The sequence below is a fragment of the Protomyctophum parallelum genome (assembly GCF_964188405.1).
Source record: "Protomyctophum parallelum genome assembly, chromosome: 22".
Taxonomy (NCBI): Eukaryota; Metazoa; Chordata; class Actinopteri; order Myctophiformes; family Myctophidae; genus Protomyctophum; species Protomyctophum parallelum.
Genome location: NC_139714.1, coordinates 13,732,935 through 13,747,934, shown reverse-complemented (window position 1 = coordinate 13,747,934; position 15,000 = coordinate 13,732,935). Strand labels below are relative to the sequence as shown.

The following is a 15,000-nucleotide window of genomic DNA, read 5'->3' as shown; positions in this document are numbered from 1 at the left end:
CCTCTGAGTTTCCCAGAGTTGCTGACAGGGTAGAAATGTGTCCCGCACACGCAAAAAACACACACCCACGCACATGTGCATGCATGCACAGATCTAGTACCTCTTAGGCCTGTTCAGCAGTGTTGCCAAGTCTGCTTCATATAAGTGACTTTGCTTGTATATATTGGTTAAACCAGTGGTTCTCAAACATTTCATGTCAAGTTCATGTCAAATGTATTTGTCCACAGACGCCACATCCAAAAATATTGTGTGACCCCTGTACCAGATTTGTCTTGCTTCCAGATTTTCTTTTGAAAATAGCAGATCCACAGCGTGTAGCATCGCGCCACGTTTGTGAGCTTGTAAATCTGCTATTGCAGTATATAGGTTTATTCCATTCAGGACAGGAACCCTTTTTGGTGTTTTAAACATTGTTACTTTAGCTGCATTTATTATACTTTAGCTGAAAAATAGCAGATCTACAAGCTCATAGCAGATATACGAGCTTGTAGATCTGCTATTTTTGAAAAATCGTGAACATGTGACGCAAATCTTTAGATATATATTCTTTCAGAGCAAACGTTTTTAACAAGTCTTTGCATGGGGGGGGGTCGACGGTCGACGGCTGGTAATTACATATAATTGTGGGGGTCCTTGACATGAAAATGGTTGAGAACCACTGACGTAGAAACATGGGTTTTTCAGAAAACTGTCGTGATTTTAGGCATTTGTAGAATCGTCCACATGGTCTAAATGGGTTAAAATGTACTGTAGCCTGGCTGCTTCTCTTGTGGGCTTCATGTTTCCATGGACCTAGTTGCTTAATTTCTCTCTCAAATAAAATGTGGCAACGCTGCTGTTCAGTGCGGCAGATGCAGTGTCCCAGACCACTGGTGTGTACCAAAGAGATGACACCATCATTAGCATAATAGCCGTATAGCATGTGCTGGTTCCTTTATTATGGGCTTTTATGGCGTGTGTTAAAAGACTGACAGTAGCAGTTAGCGTTTGGGCACAGCGCTGGTATAGTGCACATCCCACTGCTGAAACACACAGAAAAACAATCCTTAAATCTGCTGCGGAACAGACCGCGTTGCCGGGCTGTGTTGTAATAAACGATGCCTCGTTTTAAATGCACCGTTGGGCTGTGTAACGTCAAGCATTAGCATACTGTGTGTCCTAGCGTCTGTCGGTACAGAGCCAATAGCGGATGACCAGGGGTTCTCAACCTGTGGGTCTGGAGGACCCCACATAGTATTTATTTTTGTGGGGGGGGGGGGGGGGGGGTCCCCAGGTGACAGTGAGTGAAGTGACCATTTAAGGACTTTTGAAACCATTTTAATAACAAAGAAAGCAATAAGGTACACCCGCACACTGTGTATTTGCTCGGTTCATGAGTATTTTCTTATTTAATGAAGCAACGTTTCGGTCCCTCCGGACCTTCCTCAGGCATCACCTGAATATATAACACCTCAACAAAGAAAGAAAGAAAAAACTAAAACCATTACTGCATCAAAAGTAATCAACACACTATACTGTAAAAACGAATGAAACATTGGTCAAATTGTTAGATAATACAAGCAATAGGGAGAAAAAGTGAAAATAGCCCATCTACAACTACAAGCTGCTGTTTTACAAAAAAACGAAATGAACTAAATGTAATGCCTCCTAGCGTGCTAGGATAGCTAGACACATTAGTGTCCAGTCTACAAAAGCGATGTCTATTTAATTTTCAAACGATTTAATTGATATTTAACATCACTGATTTTAAAGCTGGATTTATAATAAGTTGCCACGCTGATGTCGTGAACCACATATTGCAGATCTGCAAGCTCACATTGTAATGCATTGTGAGCTTGAAGATCTGCTCTTTCTTTTTCCATGGATCTCCTGTAATTATGGAGAAAGTGCATGCCCTCTAATCAAGGTAAAATAAAATAGGAATCAGGAATTCCTTAGGAAGATTGTAGGCTGTAAGAAGGGGGGGGGGGGCATCACAATAATTTTAACCACTTTATCCACATTTTATACGCCGCTAGCTATTCAAAAAAGAGCTTGTACATCTACTATTTTTGTACATTTCAGAAACAATCTCTTCTGCGGTCTCCCTGGAACAAAGTATTTTCAGATTGGGGGTCCTTGACTTGGACCAATGCAAGACGACAGCTATATACTGTAGCTGCTGTGTGTAGGTAGGGCAGATACCATCACTCATCTATAGGGAGCCATTCACAATGGATATGGATTCACTAGCACCCAGCAGTAGAACCAATAATGTCTTGTGTGAGAAAGCTTTTAAAGGTTTTTCGTGGGCGAAAGGGACAGATTCTTATTGGGAATTAAAGGGTCTGTGTGACCGTTGTACCATAGCAGCATCACTGGAACAAAGATCTGCGACAAGGCAAGTCATTTGGGATCAATATAAGTAGGAAGATGAGCCTATATGTTATTTAGTCTGGAATTGTCCTTGCATGGGTTAATGAGACGTTCTGTCCTGATGATGAGCAGGCTAGTCTAGAGACAAAAGCCTCCATTGACAGCTCCATGGATCCGACTGGACTCATTGGGTTGACCTTTAAACTCTCGGCCAGCAGGTCCAGTAGCACCCGGTCTTAAGGGAGCACACTGGGAGTGATGGTTCACCAACAAAGTCAGGTTGAAGGTTCTTTGACTTCTCCATGCCCCGAATGCCTAATTTATCATCTCTGTCGTCGAGTGGAAACCTCATTATGTCCCAAAACAAGATACAGTTGCAGTGCAGAAGAAAAGAGAAAATAAAAATATCTCAATGAAGGGAAGCATCAAACGTATTAGTTGTGTTATAAGAGTGACCGAGCAGACCTGCAGTTTTCTGGGAGTTTGTTCCAGATATACTGTATCTGGTGGGTAGAAACTAAATGCTGCTTCCCCACGTATATTTTTGACCTGAGAGATCTGGATAGTCCATGGTATCGTACAGTAGAGATCTGGATGGTCCATGGTATCGTACAGTAGAGATCTGGATGGTCCATGGTATCGTACAGTCATGTTTAATAAAGTCTTCCGTCTATCTGTCCCTCTGTCTGTCTGTCCTCCCTCCCTCCAGGCGCTATGAGACCTACCCGGTGTGTGCAGACCTGCAGGGTCAGATCCTGAAGTGTTACAGAGAGAACGCTGGGAAGACGCTGCACTGCTCCAACATCGCAGCTCTGTACATGCAATGTGTCAACAAGAACAAGCAGGTGGGCACAATAGTAATAATAATAGTAATAACAACAATAATTATAATAAAAATGTTGTGTAGATCAGAATTGTTGGTGATTGTGATGATAAAATGATTGTGTTCAGTTGGCATTTCAGCTGCAGTCCTTATTAAAGGGTAGCACGGGTCCAAAAACAATTGGACCCGGACCAACGTGGGGCCGAGGGAAACTTGACCCGGTCCGAAACGGACTGAGGATAATTCAAATGTATTAGACCCGGGCCTAATACACCCTAACACCCGTACCTGGACCCTATGCTCTTTTAATGCTAATTTCACCGTGGTATTGAAATTAGCCATGTGTGTGTCACAGTGTCAGTCACAACAGAGTAGTCACAGACTACTGCTCTGCTCTGTGCTGCGGATGGAGAACATTTTCGCCGACTTTGTACCGTCCATCCACGCAGATAATGGCCATAACGATACGCTCCACAACGATGACGTTCCACTTGCAGCGTTTCACCTCACTCCATGGTGTTCAGCAGTGCACGTGGCTCATTTAATATCCGATATGGCAAGATGGATTTTGGAGTGTAATTCCAACGTTTACTTTTAATAAATAGTATAAAGATGGTCGTCGGGTCAATACGGGTTCATGCATTTCAAACGGACCCATCGAGAAGGGGCAAGTCAATATTTTGGACCTTGGCTTGGTTCGGGGCTTGGGTCTTCGGTTCTGAGCAGAGCTGTGCTACCCTCTGGAGTGGTGACTAGTGTCTAGTCTGTATAGAATCTGAACTTGAACCTCTTTTAGAAAATAAATAAATAAATGACGCTTTCCTTTCTGAAACAAAGCCTGGCAGACATGTTGATGCAGCATCATGGTCAACAGATAATGTAAGTGAACTCCCCGTAGAGAGAGAGTGGTTGAATATGCTTTATGTTTCCACTAGAATAGAAATGAAACGTAGATGTGGTATTTAGTCATAATATTATCCGTGAATGCTACAGACGTCGGTGGAGCCACTGTGTTTAAATGTCCAAACAGCTTTTTATATTATAGCTATTATGCACACGCACACACACACACACACACACACACGCACATGGATCCATTTTCACTGGACAGCCTTTGCTTTTATCCAGGACGATATTGTTTCCACTTGGCTCCTGGCGCCGGCATAAACCCTCTTCTTAAATAGGCTGATTTAAAAAAAAACCTAAAGGCCTATTTCCATAATACCTGCTGACAGAGACGTTCCGCTCATGGGCGGCTCGTCTGGGTTTCTGTGTGTTTTAATGTAATAAGACGACCGTGCGGCCGCTCGCTTGCCATTTGGACGCCATTGTCCTCCGACATGCACTCACACACACACACACACACACACACACCAACGCCACCTCTGCCTCCCTCCATCGCAGAGTGCAAATGTTGTCTCTTCGCCTCTCTGCAGTCTCATATGGTAATAGCAAAGCCTGATTTGTACTCGGGTTGCACGCCGTGTCGCGCGCCCTAAAATAGCCGATCTACAAGCTCACAACGCGTCGCTGCGCGACACGCTGTGAGCTTATACAGTAGATCGCCTATTTTAGGGCGTATACGACACCGGCGCGCAGCTGAAGTGTAAGCGGCGGGCTTTAATGTCACATAGGTTTTGATATTAACTTGACTCCCGTTTGGGTTTTTTTTTTCCGCACTACAATGGCCCGAAAGAGCCTCAATTTACATTCATATAGGTTTTCTATTAGATTTCCATTTTATTTCCTCCACCACAATTGCGTTGTTTTGCCCGGAAACGATTTTCTTTTCTTTTTTGCTCTCTGGGGTATTAGTATTAGATCTAAAAGTCAGATGCAGGCGGTTTTTAAGATATATGTCATGTAAATGGTGATGTGTTTTATTCAGAGTGTGTGTGTGTGTGTGTGTGTGTGTGTGTGTGTGTGTGTGTGTGTGTGTGTGTGTGTGTGTGTGTGTGTGTGTGTGTGTGTGTGTGTGTGTGTGTGTGTGTGTGTGTGTGTGTGTGTGTGTGTGTGTGTGTGTGTGTGTGTGTGTGTGTGTGTGTGTGTGTGTGTGTGTGTGTGTGTGTGTGTGTGTGTGCGCGTGCGTGCGTGCGTGCGTGCGTGCGTGCGTGCGCGCGCGCGTGTGTGTGTGTGTGCGCGCGCATGTTTCCGACACACACGGAAAGTGTGTATGTCGGTGCCGCAGAGCTACCTGTAGCCTCGTCATTTTATGATCTTCCAAACTGTTGGGAAGCCAAGTCGGAGATGATGATATGGTAATCCGCTCGTGTTGTTTATCAGCCCCGCAGCGATGGCAACAACACAACACACTCTTTGCTTTCGTTCTGCCGTTTTATCTCTTAAAGACTTGCTTTTTAAAGTCATTAGGTGAGAAAGAACCAGTTGTGTGATAAGGTTTTTATTTATTTTTTCTTAACCCATTAAAACCTAGAAAGTGTGGGTTAAAGGAATGGTGTTGTTATTACGCAGTGCACAGAGCTGTGGAGAGGAGAGTTGATGGGTTTCGGTGATTAGAATATTTACACACTTTTATCTGGACAGGACCTTTTGACGAAAAGACGAAATATCAGAGGACAACCGGGTCTGATCCGCTGAGGTCAAAACCTCATCAAAAAACCCTCCCGTCCATCCGTCCGTCCGTCCGTCCCCCCACGAACCGGCTGTCACTCATCTCATCTCTGAAGGGCGCTCGATAACCTCGGCCCGGAGCCCTTTTCCAAACAAGCCCCCTTTCGCCCTCCTCCTCCTCTTCCTCATCATCGACGGAAAGGAAAACGCCACTAAGTTCCGTGCTGTCATTATGAATGTTGGCCAGATAGCATTGTGCCTCTCCGCCAGATAAAGGGCCAATCCGCTCCGAATCTCCACTTTGGGGAATTATTGACTTGTCTCTGAAGACAGTGGAGCTGTCATCAGCCTCTCCTTTGTGACTGATAATTACCAGCTTCTTATCTGCTCCACGGCGATAACACCGAGACCCCTGCTGCACCGCCCTGTCTGTCTGTCTGTCTGTCTGTCTCTCTCTATCGTCTTTATCTGCTGCACACGCCCTGTCTCTGTCTGTCTGTCTCTCTATCGGCTTTATCTTCTACTCTCTCACACTCTTCCTCTCTCTTCCCTCTTCTCTCTCACACTCCTCCTCTCTCTGTCTCTCTCTCTCTCTCTCTCTCTCTCTCTCTCTCTCTCTCTCTCTCTCTCTCTCTCTCTCTCTCTCTCTCTCTCTCTCTCTCTCCCACCAAACCTTGACTCCCTTCATCAGTGCTTCTATAACCTCACATTTCCAACACATTTCCTCTCTCTCTCTCCATGCATGGGAGTTTATCTCTGAACCTCATCTCTCCATCCAGTGCTTCTCTCTTCATTTCATATTCTCGCTGCATTGCACACAATCCCTCTCTCTCTCTCTCTCTCGCTCTCTCTCTCTCTCTCTCTCTCTCTCTCTCTCTCTCTCACTGACCCTTCCATCCCCCTTTCATCTCCGACATTAAATAACGTCTGTTCCAATATATTCCAAAGTTTGTTAATTATCATGATAATGACTATTATTATCAGTAGTAGTAGTAAGTAGTTGTCTCCCGATGTATGTTTATTTTCTCTGTAAAGTAGGTACATTCCCTGTACTGTCTGTCTCTCTGTCTATATGTTTGTTATCATAAAGGTATGTCTCTGTACATGACTGTCTATATGTCTGTTAACATAAAGATTTTGTCCTCTTGGGTTTATTCGTTTTTTTGCAGGATCTTGAACAGAATATAACCCTGTAGGCCTATTGCCCCTGTCTGTGCCAATTTTCAAGAACTAGTCCGGGGCCCACCGAGTCGGTAACAATGAAAAAAAAAATGCTTTTCATTCTAGGCGAGTTGAGGACCATTCTGCCAGCTCCAGTCACATATATGGAGATCCCTGATCACATCAATATTAGTATATGGATATATGTCAGAACCTGTTCTGAAATTCCATATGTTGATCGTTCCCCATCCATCCTTCTTCTTCGATGTCTCCCTTTTGACTGATACCTGTCCATTTAAACTCTAGACGGACCTGCCCCAAAGTTGGGGCAGGCAGCCGGCGAAAACTAGAGTTCTCAACAGGCCGAAAATTAAGGCCCGGCCCTACCTGGGCCAACTTTTAGGAAAAGGCAAAACATTTCAGATCTACAAGCTCACATCTATAAGCTCACAACGTGCCGCGAGCTGTTGTGAGCATGTAGATCAGCTGTTTTTGCTATTCATTCAAGTATACAATATGCTTAGTGTTTAACGATGTAGGACCAGCAGTCCTGCGACAGCTCATCAAACAGTCAGATAAAAGTGACCGCTTCATATCGACGTAGCCAATATGATGTGTATGTATGTTATTGCAACCTATATGGGGTGTTAACTGTACAGTAACTGTACTTATACATTACTGCTTAGTTTTGTCTATAATATTGTTTTATATGCTGATTAATTGACGGTTGGAAGACGTGAAAATCAATCCATATTCTCATACCCCACATTATATTCTAGTTGAACTTTTTTCATTTCATTATGTCCGTCCGTCCATCCTTCCCTCTGCTCTTTGATTTGTTCTATCTATCCCTCCCTGCCCTTTACCCCTCCCCCCCCCTCTCTCTCTCTCTCTCTCTCTCCATCCACCTCCATCAGACATGGTGCGTTCACATGGGCAGATGCAAAGATACGGTCTACCATTCATTGTCAATGGAAGCCAGTGACATGAAGATGCATCTGACATTTGTAGCTGCTGCAAAAGCTACAAAAGCGTTGCTTTCTTTCTTTGTATGTTTTGCATCTGCCCGTGTGAATGCAGTGCATCCCAACTTCCACACCCGCTCACTCAACTCGCGCATTAGTCCCGCCTCTGAGCGAGGAGGAGAGGATTATACGCCATTATATGGTTTCCATCCCACGGCCGGAGGAGAAAGTCCATCCATTATATGGTTTCCATCCCACAGCCGGAGGAGAAAGTCCATCCAATAACAGAACAAGCTGTCGTACACTCACAGAGCCGACACGCTCTCTGCTCTCGGCTCCCCCGAATGCAAATGACCATTTTGGGACACAAACTATTTCTGGGTTAAGCTGGAGGGGCCGAGTGTGAAGTCAGCAGAGATTAGGGTGTTGGGAGTTTTTCTGTAGTCTTCCCCCAACTCCTCCATCGGCACAGCTCCTTCAGGTCTCCTCACTCCACCTCTCTCTCCCTTTATCTCTCCCTCCCTCCATCCTCTCTGTCCCGGCTGACACTTTAACCGTTACGGCCCATCCGCACTGCCAGCAATGCGAGCGAGTAAACGATGAATTCTCATTAGAATACACGGTTTCCAATGAGACTGTCCTCATGGCGCACCGCGGGCGACAACGTGCCACGACACGACGTTGTCCACCCCTCCTCGCAGAGTCTCTATTTGAGCACTGTGTAGATCTCAACTTTTATTGGTTGAGATCTACACACTACTATTTATTGGTTATTTGATTGGTCCCCAGTCTACGTCGCAACGCAATGGCCGACACTACATATCGGGACAGTTTTTCGTGCGATATCGCCGTTGGAACGCTCGCTCCTTGCCTGTGAAGATCTTTTTCCTCTCCCTCCTGTTAGGGTCTCTCTCTCTATCTCTCTCTCTCTTTCTTTCTAATAGTGGTTTTGTTTCTTTCTCAGAACAAGTTACGGACCGGTGGTTAAATGGACCAGAGAGAGTGCCAGAGGGACTTCCTTAACTTCCTTTCCGACCGACCGATCCGAATCGACAGGCAGACCCACACCCTGAACACGAGCCGAACCAGAACCACACCGAACAGAACCGGACCAGAGACACCGTAGTAGAACAGAGAGACCCACCAACCAACCTAACCTAACCACCCCTCACCCCCTAACCTCACTCCCCCCCCCCCTTCCCCACCCCACCCCACCCCACCCAAACCTTAAGTTTGTAACAGTAGTGTCTCTCCTAACAAAAAGGATAAAAAAGACGGGGTTCCCAAAAAAGCAACACCAACACAACAGCAGCTCAGTGAGTATCAGTTATAGAGTGTATGAGGAGACGAACGAGGCTGTCCGTCATCTCCGGAGGCCCACGGGACATGCAAGACGAAGTGGCGTCCTGGTTCCCCCGCCCCCCAAGCTGGGAAACATTGCAACTTAGACGGAGTAACACCACCCCGCCCACAAACCGCCCCGTGCTTCACAACACTTTAGATCAGTGGTTCTCAACCTGATGGTCGGTCCGTGAGGACTAACATTAGTTGTTTGGAAATATAGTATAGTATTATGTGAAGAAAGGAGACATGGTATATTGTTTTCTTTAAAATCTTTAAAAAAAAAGAATAAAAAGGTTTGCATTGCGATGCCGATGAACAGGGACTTATACTATGCTTACGTTAGTTAAATTGATCCGAGTCGGAAAAATCTGATCGATCGTTTAAAATAAACATTACTTCATTGAAAGCAGGTGTGTAGCTTTTGAAATCTTCAAGTTTAGGCCCCCTGATCTAAAAAACAAACGTTGAGAACCACTGGTTTAGATCCATAATCAAATCCATCCACCATCCAAAACCCGCAATAAAGTAAAAACATCTTTCCACACTGCACAATCACACGTATCCGATCCCTTTTGCACTATCCCGTAGGTATTATCACACACACGCATACGCACACACACACACACACAACCCAAACCGTTCGTTGTGTTTGGGAGTGTGTGTGTGCGTGTGTGTGCGTGCGCGTGTGTGTCTTGTGTTATGTTCATAATAATGTAATTCTGCTTTTTTTGCTCTTGTGCAAGCCAACCTCACCCAATATGAGAACATAATAAAGGAAATTATACATGAATTGTGTCTGTTTGGCTTTTTTTTCACCCCCCATAAATATTTGTGAATTACTGAATTATTATTGAATATTGAAATGAATTATTTTATAAACAAAGTTTTGTTTGTTCTTTTCTTTCTTCTACATAATTCATTAGTTTGAAATACTCTACCTCACCCCTCTGTCTCTCTTTTCCTCATCTGTTTATAGCTCTCTCTCTCCTTCCTTCCCCTCTCTCTCCTCTCTCTCTGTTTCCAGTCTCAGGATAATCTTGTCTTGGAAGACAGCTCCTCCACGCTGTCTGCATTCTCTACAAAACACTGAGCTGCCCTTGGATACGTGTGTGTGTGTGCGTGTGTGTGTGTGTGTGTGTGTGTGTGTGCGCGCGTGCGCACGCTCGCATCATGTGCATGGAAGCATGTGATTCCTTGTGACAGTCAGATCATCTCTGTCAGTCATCTGTCCTTATGTTTGACTTCTAGGGCTTAGGGGTGACTTGTGTGTGTGTGTGTGTGTGTGTGTGTGTGTGTGTGTCTTGGGTCATGAGGACAATGACCTTTGGGGTTCAAGGCAGGTGGTTGACCCAAAAACTCCAATCCCCCCTCCCCCTCCCCCACTGCATTCATGTCACAATGGCATTAATCCCAACTAAAGAATCATCTGCCGTATTGTGTCTGTAATGAGATTAACCCCCTGTAATCTGGTTAGAGGATGATTACAGATTCATACGGTCTTAAAAAGCAGTGCTTCTCAAATATCTCCATGTCAAGAAGGACCCCCAAGATGTCAAATGTATGTATTTGGCTGCAAATCTCTTAAGTAAAGATTAAAATGTTTATAGCTTACTCTGACGCGAAAACTGAATCTTGTCTGAGGAAGGGCAGCACTCGGGTGCAATAAATAAAAATAAAAATCCTACTACTGGAGCCCACAGTGTGGAGCCTCCATTTAGAACAATTTTGCGCACCCCATCGATTTAGTTAGCTCGCTCGGTGCCTCTCGTGGCTCAAAGTTCGCCTCTGTCGCAGTCATGAAACACATGAACAAACACATGAAGACACCAAGACCCATGACCAACCAACAGAATAACAAAACACAAGCTACTGGGCTCGTCGGTATAGGTCGTTCTGTGATGACTGTGACAGCATTAACATGCTCTACCATACAGATCAGTTCCTTAGTGAGGCTGTTACTCCAAGGATTAGATCCCACGTTTGAGAAGTGGTCGGCTGTGTATCTGTTGTAGCCGGCAGATTGAACACAGCATAAGGCTCAACAGGATGGTCGACCACTTGAACCGCAGCATCCATGTTCTGGGAGGAACATTTGCCAAAACAATAATTGCAGATATATACAAGCTTATTTTTATTCACCGTATTGTGCCGAATATAAGACAACTCTGATTGTAAGACGACCCCCATTTTTCAAGACTCATTCGTGGGGAAAGAACATTGAATGTCAAATAGTCTATAGTCCCCGATTATAATACGACCCTGTTTATTTTTTAGATAAAAATAAATAAAACATAGTCTTATATTCAGACCAATAGGGTATTTGATTCACACCACTGGAAGCTCTACGTTTCACTGGCAGCAGTGTGGCTATATGCCAGCTGTGGACAGAACTGTCCTCCGTGTGTCTCTCAATGTTCCATCACAACATTCCTTCTGGTCACTCCTTTAGAATGAAGAGTGAACTGTGGTGTGTGTGTGTGTGTGTGTGTGTGTGTGTGTGTGTGGCTGTAAGAGAACATGACAGACAGACAGCAGGCTATTATGTCATGTCACCACCCGTGGACAGAAAAGGCTGAGAGCGTGACACACATTCCCACAAAGAAAGACGGTTCATTATTCCATATAGAGTGAGTGGTGTTCCATATACTGTAATGTCACACACTGTGAAATACTTTTTCTTTAGCTGGTGTAGGACTGTGTCCTTTAACTACATGAACCCCAGCATCCCTATTCTGAGGAAATGGCTAATATCTAAACCTTGTATACAAAGAACTTGACCTCTTGCGGTTCTAGTTTCTAGGCCACACCGAGAAGGAGTGATGCCACAGGATGCCACAGTCACTTTAAATAGCATTATGAGGGAAATTGTAATCATTGCACCGGCTGAACTTTGCTTTTAGTGGGGTTCCGTCTCTATGTTAAATTTAGTTGTCATTTACAACTCATGTAAAAGTTTCACTTTCAGTACTAATTTGAAGGTGAGGGTCTATAGAACCATTTTGGTTCGAGTGGCAATCACCAAAATAAAATAATTGGCCTATAGGGGGCGTAGTCAGGTGCCAACCCCCATCAGCCCTACCAAAATATGTAAACTGTTGTAACTTTTGATTAAATTATCCAATCTGAACATATGATATATGTATGGATTCACAATCAGGAGTAGCATTTGGTACTTAAACCTTATTAGACATATAATACTTGTTTCCACCCAGTATTGGTGTATATCCACAAACATAGCAGGAAAAACGAGATAAAAACTAGTAGTGGGGTCCCTAGACAGACCGTCATTTACAACTCAAAAGTTTAACTTTCACTTCTAATTTGTAGATAATGACCTATAGAACAATTTTAGTTCGAGTGGCAAGTATACAAATTAAAAAATATATATATTTTTGCCAAATTTCCAAAATGGCCAAAATCGGAATTATGCTTATTTTAAAAATGTCTTCATTTTCTTATATTGCTGTTTTTTCTTTGTTTTTCTTGCTATATCAAGTTAATCCTGTGTGAGGAATCAACTGGATTTCAAATATTAATATTTTTTAGAATTTTGAATAATCTGATATAGAAACAAAATAAAGATGGCTGCCAATGTACATTGAATTACTACATTACGCCTAACTTCTATCCTGTTGAACCTAGAATGGTGATGTTGGTGCCTATACCTATGTTATCATGAATGACTAATTGTATAAAAACAAAATACATATAATGGGACAATATAATATTTCACACAAATGAGACAATGCAGTACATATGTGGGGAACTAAAGTTAGATATTGGAATATAATACACCACTCCTGTGTTACATTTGTTTATTTACTTTTTTTAGTTATACTATGTACTGCCACTATAGGGGGCAGAGTAGCAGGTGTGTCTTAATTGTTCAGACTTTGTAGCTTGTTAGTTATAAGACTAAGCATACTGCAGAAGAGCATGAGCTGCACTGATTGCTCTCTTGTGGTATTGATATTTTGAAGGTAAGCAAAAAAGTTAAACATGTCATGAAGGATCCTAAAGTGTTTTTTATGAATATGGATAGTCATGGAGTGCCACGATACGGTCTTCTCCCAGCGCAACTGCCTTGTCGTTTATCTCTTGGGTGAGTTCTACCTTCTGGAACGAATGGTCTGCTGCATATGTTTCTTCACCACAAAAGAGACATTTATTACGATTAACAGGTGCACCAGTCCGGCATGATCTTCTTGCCAATGCCACAGCACCTCCAGAATGCCTTTTTTTTGCACTGTCAAGTGCTGTTGCCCTATACAGATGCGGACAAGTTGTATGCCAGAATGCACGATTTAGCTTCATGGATTCTGCATCTGGAAGTTCAACGTCTGGGTGGGGAGAAGCGTCAATTGCTCTGAACTGACTTGCAAGGCCTATGATGTCTGTGTAGGCTCCTTCTCTGGCAACTGGATTTGCAAGAGGGCAAACAAGTCTTTCCTCAGTTTGCTTTTGGCACAAAATGCACAACTGCCATTTCGTTGTCCCATATAGCTACATTCACATTTACCATTGTAATAATAATGAAAATAATGAAAACACAATTTCTTCCTCAGCATAATTGCTATACTGTAGCTAGCCTTTAGTTTTAGCCTGTGCTATAGCTACAGGCTACTTTGGTTAATGCTAGCTCATACTATTGGGATGTAGTACTTTGGCCACTTATCCCACATGACTATCCATATTCATAAAAAACACTTTAGGATCCTTCATGACATGTTTAACTTTTTTGCTTACCTTCAAAATATCAATACCACAAGAGAGCAATCAGTGCAGCTCATGCTCTTCTGCAGTATGCTTAGTCTTATAACTAACAAGCTACCAAGTCTGAACATAACAATTAAGACACACCTGCTACTCTGACCCCTATAGTGGCAGTACATAGTAGTGGTGTATTATATTCCAATATCTAACTTTAGTTCCCCACATAATTATGTACTGCATTGTCTCATTTGTGTGAAATATTATATATTGTCCTATTATATGTATTTTGTTTTTATACAATTAGTCATTCATGATAACATAGGTATAGGCACCAACATCACCATTCTAGGTTCAACAGGATAGAAGTTAGGCGTAATGTAGTAATTAAATGTACATTGGCAGCCATCTTTATTTTGTTTCTATATCAGATTATTCAAAACATTAATATTTGAAATCCAGTTGATTCCTCACACAGGATTAACTTGATATAGCAAGAAAAACAAAGAAAAAACAGCAATATAAGAAAATTAAGACATTTTAATTCCGATTTTGGCCATTTTGGAAATTTGGCAAAAATATATATTTGTTTTAATTTGTAGACTTGCCACTCGAACTAAAATTGTTCTATAGGTCAATATCTACAAATTAGAAGTGAAAGTTAAACTTTTGTTGAGTTGTAAATGACGGTCTGTCTAGGGACCCCACTACTAGTTTTTAGCTCGTTTTTCCTGCTATTTTTGTGGATATACACAAATACTGGGTGGAAACAAATAGTATATGTCTAATAAGGTTTAATTACCAAATGCTACTCCTGATTGTGAATCCATACATATATCATATGTTCAGATTGGATAATTTAATCAAAAGTTACAACAGTTTACATATTTTGGTAGGGCTGATGGGGGTTGGCACCTGACTACGCCCCCTATAGGCCAATTATTTTATTTTGGTGATTGCCACTCGAACCAAAATGGTTCTATAGACCCTCACCTTCAAATTAGTACTGAAAGTGAAACTTTTACATGAGTTGTAAATGACAACTAAATTTAACATGGAGACGGAACCCCA

General features: G+C 42.9%; 1 protein-coding gene across 7 annotated transcripts in view; it reads left to right on the top strand.

Moving 5' to 3' along the window:
• The window catches only part of chchd3a (coiled-coil-helix-coiled-coil-helix domain containing 3a), a 138,245-nt gene extending 128,242 nt beyond the window's left edge, over window positions 1–10,003 (top strand). For all 7 annotated transcript variants that reach the window (XM_083758252.1, XM_083758250.1, XM_083758251.1 and 4 more), the window contains 2 exons: window positions 3,065–3,200; window positions 8,840–10,003. In XM_083758252.1, coding sequence (XP_083614378.1) covers window positions 3,065–3,200; window positions 8,840–8,863 — 160 coding nt within the window. In that variant the 3' untranslated portion in view covers window positions 8,864–10,003. The remainder of the gene's footprint in view (window positions 1–3,064; window positions 3,201–8,839) is intronic.
• Window positions 10,004–15,000: the final 4,997 nt, after the last annotated feature.